Source organism: Haplochromis burtoni, unplaced genomic scaffold (assembly GCF_018398535.1).
Source record: "Haplochromis burtoni strain Fernald_Lab_line unplaced genomic scaffold, NCSU_Asbu1 Contig_292, whole genome shotgun sequence".
NCBI lineage: Eukaryota > Metazoa > Chordata > Actinopteri > Cichliformes > Cichlidae > Haplochromis > Haplochromis burtoni.
Genome location: NW_024582653.1, coordinates 174,495 through 184,378, shown reverse-complemented (window position 1 = coordinate 184,378; position 9,884 = coordinate 174,495). Strand labels below are relative to the sequence as shown.

Below are 9,884 nucleotides of genomic sequence, written 5' to 3'. Positions count from 1 at the left end.
TTGGAATTATATATTAAATTTGTGCTTCTATAAAACTAAGGGAGATTTGAATGTTTCAAGTCTGTCACCACCAGCACCAGGTATTTTCCATTTGACGTCACAGCTAACACCATCACAACACCCCACCAAAGGCAGTAGTGATAATCAGACCTAACTTTGATAACAGTGTCTGTTTTCTTCATGGTTTAGGTGGGGTGAGCAGGTTCTTCCACTGCACATCTACTTTCCGTCTCCATTTTACGGTTGCTGAGGTTTGAAATTCATCTCAAGAAAGGGCTGCTTGAAAACTAACTTTCTTATTTGTAAATTCACTTCAATTTTATTCATATCGCACCAAATCACAACAGCTTATTTGTGCTTGATGAATTCTGACAGAATGCTGAGTTCAGTGAGTCCCCAAAATTCAAAAAGGAAAAAACAACAAAAAACACAATAAGGAACGCACAAAAACCAAAATGAAATGAAAACAAAAGCATCCATTTATATTCACAGTGTTGATGGGGAACTTCATTTCTTCTGTATGGCAAATTAGGCTAAACGCTGCAAAATCTCCCCCTTTTTTGAGAAATGATGTAGCTACGTTGTCCAGTCAGTCTTTCTTCATAGCTGTATAACTTATGGACAAAAAGCCAGAGTCAGCATATGTGATAAGCTCTCTTATCCTCCTTTCTTTCTTTTTATTTAATCTATGAAGGCACAAAATAGTCATCAAAATGTGGTCACAAGCCTCTTTTCTTCTCATTTTTATATGGCCTACAATAATTCTGCATAATTTTGAGCAGTTTCAAATTCTTTTGTGATCTATAACAACCACTTGTTTGTTACACTCATATCAAACATTCGGTATGTTTTCAAGTCTGTGGTTTTCCATTATCTTCTCACTACTGGTTTAGTATCTGGCTTCAACATCAGATCCCATCTATATATCATCATTCAACAGTTATTTTTAGCCTTGGAGCTGATGTGGTCGCATGTACAGATTGTCTGTCTGAAAGGCTTCAAAGTTAAAATTTGAAGGTTAACTGTGATTTAATAATATATCTTTGGCACATGTTTTCTTATCTGCCTCTAAATGGGTCTCTGTTCCTGCTTAGGAAACAGCAATAGGTGCTGTTATCATGTTGTTTTTGATTATTTAGAGGTTTATGTTTAAGAGAAGCTAGAGAGGAGATTATACAAGGCTGAGCATGTGCACAGGAAGACAGAAGAAATTAATCATGTTAAATTATTAACATCGAAAAATGTTCCTTTGATGGGTTTATGAAAGGTTTTTACCACTTCCCTCAAACCAGTTGACATTTGAATTTTCTTTCTTTCTTAAATTTGTTTAAGCTTTATTTAACAAGGGAGTAGAAAAATAAAAACTCTCAACGAAAGCACATCATTACAAGGACACTTGGACTGGTCAGTAGTTTGAAGCCATTTGACAGACATAGCCTCTGTTTATGTTTTTAAAGAAGACAGTCAATGTGATGCAAAAGGAGGAAAACTAAAAAACAAAACAAAAAACAAAATGTACTTTCACATAAAATTGAAATCAACTCCACAGGATGATAGTCTCTCAAGTGACTGGAGGAGATGAATCCTCCCCTGTAGTTACCTGGTTGGGAAGTGGATCTAGGGACAGCTGAGGTGCCACCAGGACCAGCAGAAGTGCTGCTAGTCATACTCTGACGTTTCCTGACTGCTGCCATAGCGCCGCGCAATGTATCTGGAGGGAAGCCAACTGCTTTATACCAATTTTGTCATCACAACCGTTAAACTGCACCACAAAAACCCAAAACCTGTATTTAAAAAGCACAATTTCTAAAAGTTGCACAATTACATCCAGTCAGTGTGCTGTCTAATAAGAAAACCATGCAACTGTATCCATGCAGGATCAACGAGAGAAAAAAATAAACAAGCAACAGAAAACACCAAACAACTACCAGGGAAAATCTGTGATCAAAACACACAAAAGCTACACACACACACACACACACACACACACACACACACACACACACACACACACACACACACACACACACAAATGATACCAATTTCATTTGATGCTCATGCACTGACAAAAAGAACATCGCAAACCACCTACAAGTCACCAAAGCACGCACGAAATGGAACTACAAAAGGTGAAACACATCATCCAGAAATAAAGAAGCACAGTCAATCAAGAAATAACATCTTTCTCCTTGTACCTTCATAACCAAATGGAGTGGGATCACTCTTTATTTCATGCCTTTTGCTCTTTATGCTAGCAGAGAGGGGACCTGGGCAGAGGAAATAACACGCAACAAGAGAATTAATGAGAAACCAGCATATTAGAAAAACGGTTGCATAATCCCAAATCACCTTTCATCAACCTTTTAAAGCCCCTTTTAGACATTAGAAAGCTGTAATATTATTTTCTGTTAAAAAGCATTTTGTCATTTAGACATAGGCCATAAGTGGGCTGAATCATCTTAAGACCATTATGACTTTAATTTTTTTTAAAAGAAAAGAGTCATATTTTCCATGCAGTAATAGACACCTGGATACAGAGTTTCTAAAGATGAGAGCAATTAGTTGACAAAAAATAATTTTTCCATCTTTCCAGCTATATTTAAAAAAATTATTTTTGCTGGAGAATAAATGAAATGGATGCTTTTCTTCAGGATTTAATTCATGACCATCAGCATAATTAAATAGAATATAGAACTGATGCTGCAGCTGCTTCATTTAAAACCTGAGAATGCATGCTACATGGTTACCGGTAGCTTCTGACTCTTATGTAATCTCTCATATGTTGTAACTAAAGTATTTTCTGAATCTTTAATGCTGGCAAACATTATTGTTGTTTGAATTGTTTTTTTCATCTTTTGTGAGAAATATTTGACCTTTGACCACAAAACATCTATAATTATTGATTCATTGAAAAACAAATCTGCACATACAAAATCAAACTGAAAATGTGTTTTGATTGACGTACTATAAAGCCCCACATGTAATATTATAATGTGCCTGGTATCATATTTGATACGTGAGTTTCTCCAACCATAATGTATGCAGATGGAAACATGTCTTCTACCCACTGGTGATAATTTGTGCACTGCAGGGAGTAAGCTGGCTTTGAATCCCCCTGACATGTATGCATGTCCCTAGTTTTTACCAGTAATAGACACAATCAATCATACAATACATACTTTATGTTACTTGGACTTAATGATTAAGAGTTCTACAACTTTTTTTAAGATAAAAACTATATCAAGTAGTTACTGATACAGTACTGTGCAAGAACTCTCTCTCTGAAGTCGCTTAAGCAAGCTTTCTTCTCCTGTTGACTATGTTTTGTTCCATTCTCTGTCAATATGATCCAACAATTGTTTTTCCAGTTTGTACAGCGCTTTGGTCAACGTGTGTTGTTTTTAAATGTGCTTATAGATAAACTGACTTGACTTGAATGACAATGTTGCTTCAACAATGTTGAGTTAGAGTTCTGGGGAGTCATAGGCCACGACTGATCGTGTTCTACTGCATGTTCCAGACATTTCTTCTACTACACTGTCAGTGTGTTAGGGATCATTGTGATGCTAAAAAATTAATCACACAACTTCCAGGCGGCTACACAGTGGATCAAAATGTGACAGTACTTTTACACATTCATAATTTAATTAATTTTGACAAAATCCCCAAGAACAGTGGCTGAAATGAAAAACCTGAAACCTCTCTTCTGATCTTTGATAAACATATCGACAGCTTATATTTGAAAATTGAATGAATCCCTCCATCAGACCTATTACCTCCGATTTTTAGTTAAATTTTTGTAAAATTTTGGCGAACTTCAGCCTTTTTTCCCTGTCTCCCTTCCTAAAAAATGGCTTCTCCACATCCACCCTTCTACTGAGACTATTTCTACTGACAGTTCTTTGAACATTAGATGTATCAACTGAATGGCCAGATGTTTACCTCCTATTTCTTAATGACATGACTTAAATACCTTATTAGGCCTTTCGCTTTATCTTCTCTACTTGTCCCGTTTCCTCAAGTGTGTTGAGGACTCTCTGCATGGGAAGCCCACACATGCCACATTTTTGGCTAATATCTCTTTGGGAATCATGCTGTTGAAATACTATTTCATGCTTGTCACACTGTGTTATCTTTTGCATTTTTCATAGATTCAAATTAAGAAATGGGAACAAATGATGTGTTTTTGTGAAAGGCTGCTTGTAAGAAAATGCCCAAAGATACAATTTAAAGTTGCTTCTTTGCTAAGTTGTGTGTTATGCGTAGACACAACGCTGGCTCATCCCTTCAACTGGGTGTCTTTTTTTATTCTTGAATGATTCATATGTCAGTGTTAAGCAGCTTTAAAAAAAACCCAAAATATTCCTCTGACACCAGTCAGAGACAGGGACTGAAAATGACTGAAAAAGCATCCAAAGAAACTTTGAGGGACCTTAAGAAGGGCTGAAGAACTATTACAAGACCACTTTTAAAAAATAAAAATAAAACCTGGCTCCTTAGAAGCACAACATAAAGACATGATGTTGAAACACAGCATGGTAACACTAACATCTGTGTAAAAACACTGCCTCAACACCACATTTATTTATTTTTTGCTTCCATATCAGATATCTATCACACCAGAAAAAAGCACAAGTGTTATGAACTACATTAATGATAGCACTGGTCTGTCCAGTGAAGACGTAACAGTGCAGAGTCGTAAAAAATAATGTCTCTAAATGGAATTCAGTCTTTATTCATTTTCATTTTTACACCTGTTCTCCTGCTTGTATTTCATGGAAATCACACGTTTATCTTACAAAAATGTTTTAGGTGCTATGAGGGAGTGATGAACAAAATACAGCCCATATGTTCAATTACTCATAATTCACATTTCTCAGTTTTAAATATAAAGCTGCATGCAATTAAAATTACACGGTAGTGCTACAGATTTTCATATCTGTTTCAACAATATCAAGCAATATAGAGTAATATTGTTCCTTGCTTAGCACACAGTGTGGATTAGAATTAAAAATACAGGCCGAAAAGCAACAGCCACGCTCAGACCTCCGCTGAGCACTGTGGCCTGCAGTGCTCTGATCGGTCAGTCTCAGCTGCATGAGGGATAATAAAAGAAATGCAATAAAAAGAGGACAGTGAGACTGAATGGAAATAGTTTTTTTTAAAGTTCAATTTGAATTCTTTTCCTGCCTCTGCCTCCTTGAAAATCAGTGTCTCATCTGTATTCGTAAGAGATATTGCACTTCTATTGCCACTTTTAATGTCACCCTGCATTCCAAATGTCACCTTATCAAAATTCTTATTTCATTACAGTTGCTTAAAAAAAGTATCTGTACTGAATGCCTGCCCACCTCTCGTCCATCTCTTCTTTCTCTCATTGTGTTTTTAGCAATTCTCTATCAGACACGAATCAAATCTCAAGAGAGGAGAATATGGTGAAGTTGCTGACCAGCTAATTTGCTATTTAGCCAGCAAACTGATACTAGAAGTGCACTCGTCTCCCAGGGGATGTGCATATGGAAGCTAATTTGGCAAGCTAATACGCATAATGTATCCATGCTTGTAGCTAACAGAGAAACGTGAGCAAGAAATCTAAAGTGAGCTGTAGATTCAAGTCTGTATGTTGCTGTGGGTCAGAATCACTGTAAGCTTACAGGAGTGATACACATACACGTACTGATCAAACTCATATGTTGCTCTGTTTTAGAAATGATTTACTGTTAGCAAAGACACACAAAGAAACTCTGTTTGGCACTCTGTAAATCACACAAAAGACTGGATGTTTAGGCTCTCTCAGATATAATGAGAGGTAAGCTCTAGCCCACCTTTCTCCATAGGTGAAATTATGGGTTAATGTTTAAAACACATCTTTAATTATATTTCCTATTTTAGCTGAGTAAACAAAACCCCAAAACAAATTGGCAGGTGTGTGGCAATGCACTATAAGCTAGTCACCTGTTTAAAATACAATGAAAAACATTAAAATAACCTCAATACGAAACAAATTTGTCACGGTTTCGATTCACTTGAATTCTCATTGTACAGAAAAGTGGACCCTGGCTCTTTCTTACAATTCCTCTTGGGCAGCTCTTGGCAAGAGGGGTGAAAAACCACTGACTTTTATCAGGAAGAAAACCTCCATCAGAGTCACACTCAGACAGGGTGCCCATCTGCCTCAACTGGTTGGAGGAAAAGAAGTGTGGAGAGAAAATCTCTGCTGAAATCTGTGAAAACATTCAGTTCTCCAAACCTCTCCCTGCATCTGTATTTTTGGAGAATAGGTTTGGTACGGTGGACCAAAGAAAATCAAATCAAATCAAAAGCTGGCAATAAAGAAAACAAACAACCGCCATTGTAATGATAATAAAAATGCAAAATGTTCAATTCTTCCTTTTTGATCCAGCCCACAAAACATGTAATTTCTTTTCACTTTAAAATATGTACGATATAGCAATGCATCCTTTTTGTTTGACACTTCACAACTACTTACTGTAATAATTAGAATTCATCCTATTGAGATGCACATCAGTAACAACGCAGCCAATGTGATCAAAATAAGAAAAAGGCTGTAAAGAGCAGGAAGAAACTACAAAGGCTGGTACCTTTTGTGCGCCGTGTAGCGAAGGAGGAGGAGGAAGAGGAAGCAAGAGACGAAGTGAGAGAGAAGCGGCGGGGGACCTCAGCCTCTTTAGCAGCAGGTTCTAAAGCCGGAAAGGGGTCAGGAGGAAAAGAAGAAAGGAAAAAGCACGGGGAGAGAAAGCTTTAGTAACGGGTTTTAAAAAGAGGCGAAATGACAAGGAAGAGGAGGATGGACAGCGACTCTGGGCATTAAATAGAATGCAAATCAAAGACAAAGAGAAAGCAGCCTTCACGGTCTTTCTTAGCACTGCCATCTTAATAACCAATCATCTATACATTCTCTAGGAAAGACCATAAAATGCAACTGAGAAAGAAAAATGATTGTTTTGAGAGTTTACTAAGATTTTACTTTCAGAATCTAAGTTTAGACATGCCAATAAAAATTAAATTGGACTGATACAAAAGTCTAAAGTAGAAGGATTCCCTCTTAGTCATCACTAATGAAATAAGTATGATTTTTTTGTTTTGTTTTACCTGATGCAACATCACTGCAACACAACAGTGGGATAGTTTTCACTAATTTTAAAGAAAGGTTTCTATCAGTCGACGTGTCTGCCGTCTAGTGACTTAAACGTGACTGGAGATGACTGTCTTTCAAAACTGCTCTCTCATTCCTCCAACTGTGTCATCAGCGTACCCGTGTGGTCGTACTGCTGTGAAACAAAAACAAGTCTCTTCTTCCTTCAGATATGTTTAAACATATTACAATGTCAAGAGGGCTTTGGTACTGTGAGGTGAAATGCCGTGTAATGCTTCACCATATATTGCTGCCCAGCTACTCTTTGTCTTCATCTGTCCATCACCTGCTGTCAAATCATGCCTCTTCGACAGAACTCCATCCCATTCTTTTCTAAATCACAGTTGTTGCAGTGCAAGCAGGGGCAGATGACACAGACGTGAACAGATAAAAGCACAGACAGAGGAGTGGATGGAGATGCGGTCTTATTGTGTGAGATATGGCAGACACTGCAATGCACATAGAGAAATCCGTGCAAGAACTAAGTGGCATGCACCGGAGCGAAAAGACTTAACTACAAAGGGCAGATGCTGCTGCCGTTCATGATGATGACAATTATCATTACGATCAACATTATCGTGACAGCAATTATAGATAAAAAGAGCAAACAACAGATGATAATGTTGACAAAGATGCCAGTGATGATGATAAAGATGGCGATACAGGTGGATTTAGCGAGCACTCGGCATATTGCTGTTACCTGCGGGAAGAGACCTCCTGTTGGAAAGTCCTTGCAAGGTGAAATGCTTCCTAGCATTAACAGCCGAGTAGCCTGACTGGCTGGCTGAAGCGTCAGCTACGTAGCAAAGCGAGATTAAGCAGAAGTTAGTACATTAGAGAAAGAAGAAGCAGTTTGAGCGTTGCTTGAAAAGAATAAAGTGATGCAAAGGGTTTATATGGCTGTCAAAGTGCTCTAATAGTATTTCTTGTCTTGACTTGAATTGCAGACTTACTAAACACTTGCAGGTTGTTTATGAAGCAAGTATACTGTACCATATGGAGACACATACCTTTTCCCCATGAGTCAACGTTTCATTACGTCAAACTTATACCTTAGAAAATAAAATACTTAAAAGAGATTTTTCCTCTCACATGTGGTAAACTTGAACTACACCACAAGACATATTTGCCAACACTTTTTCAACTGTTTATTCAACAATAATATCAACAGATTAAAATTAATGTACTGTATCCTTGGACTCGGAGTCAATAGTGGCTCGTTTACCAGAATTAACTTCTTGAAAGAATTTGGCATAATTGTCCATCACTTTGTGACATTGGCATGCAGATAATTTTATGCAATCTTCCATGCAAAGCGTGCAGGATATTTAAGGATTTTTCTCACATACACTGCAACTTTCATTCATTATTCTGACTCACTTACGGTTCGACTTTCAGATAACCTTTTTATCATTTGCTGTCAAAGTGTAAAATCATCATTCTGTCCAAGATGCTTTCGATCATGTGAGGCAGTCAAATCTAATAGTTCCCTTCTTCCAACTACTGTGCAGATGATGGAAAGCAGAAAATTCTGTCATAAAAGCAGATTGTTTCCTAAGACTGATATTTAGGAATCTACTATAGATTATTACTATTTGTTATTATCTGTATTTTGTGCTGTTGAAATATGAAATTATGTCATATTAAACATTGAAGTTAAACGGTACAACTGGCCAAAGGAAGCTAAGTGAAAGAGGGACTTAATTCTTCCATCTTAAACCTTGAATGGATCATCTATGTCCAAAGAAGAGAAGCTAATACTACAAGATAAATGACAATAACAATGAAAACATAGACTTACAAAAATGGAGATTTTGGTGAAAGTCTTCACTTCACATCTGTTCAATTTTCCCCTCATAGAGGTTTTTTTTTTTTGGAAAACACATAACACATTGAGCCACTTTCCTCAGATAATAACTATGGCTAAAGTTCCCTAACCACAGCCATCAGTCCAGAGAAACTCAATAATTGACAATTTTTTAAGGAATGTGAAAGAGTTTTAGCAAAAAAGGATTGAGACCCCATCAAAATCTGACATATTTTCATGTAAACGCAAGATGTTTCAGGGTCTTGAAATATTTATAATAACCACACAATAATTTTTACCCTGTAAAATGAAAAGAATATTTCAGTTTCTCCACTGCTTCTAGGTCAGCAGCTATACTGAAGCAGATTAGAAGTCATTGACCATGTTCACTCCTTTGTACATAGACTATGCACTGTATAAAATTGAAGCCTCTGGTTCTGTGGGCCTAAAAGTGCTCGCTGCAACCGTTAATTACATCTTTTATCTACAGTGTATGCTTTGTAAAAAATGTCATATTTTTGTATGTTGGTTTTTTTTTGTCCAATGAAGCATTGCTCAGATGATCCATGGATTTAAACAACTCATCAGGGGCTTGTACACATAAAGCCCTATATTCACCTATTAGAAAGATGTATGTGCCTCATGCTTCTAGTGGAACATTGCTTACCAAGTAGCACTCTAAGCATGGGAAACATGGCATCAGAACTAAGTGAAACTGTCAGTAGTCACATTGTTATTCTGAGCAAAGGCTGGCTTTCTCAACGCCAAAGTATGGCTACACTGAGGATTTCTAAGGGAGCAGTGCATGGCTCACACCATCAAAAGATCAATACATCAAGCTTTGTTTACTGAAGACCAGAAAAGCTACTTCATCTTAAATACACAATAAACATGATAAATAAAACAGGTCGGCAATCAGCA

The 9,884-nt window shown here is 37.1% G+C and overlaps 1 protein-coding gene across 7 annotated transcripts in view; it reads right to left on the bottom strand.

The window, feature by feature from the left end:
* Positions 1-9,884, bottom strand: part of mcf2l2 (MCF.2 cell line derived transforming sequence-like 2) — a 106,776-nt gene that overhangs the window by 17,091 nt on the left and 79,801 nt on the right. For 6 of the 7 annotated variants that reach the window (XM_005940451.2, XM_005940452.3, XM_005940449.3 and 3 more), the window contains 4 exons: positions 7,857-7,952; positions 6,603-6,701; positions 2,196-2,267; positions 1,601-1,711 (listed from right to left, as the gene is read on the bottom strand). The exons of the other annotated variant lie outside the window; for it this stretch is intronic. In XM_005940451.2, coding sequence (XP_005940513.1) covers positions 1,601-1,711; positions 2,196-2,267; positions 6,603-6,701; positions 7,857-7,952 — 378 coding nt within the window. The remainder of the gene's footprint in view (positions 1-1,600; positions 1,712-2,195; positions 2,268-6,602; positions 6,702-7,856; positions 7,953-9,884) is intronic. 7 annotated transcript variants of the gene reach the window in all.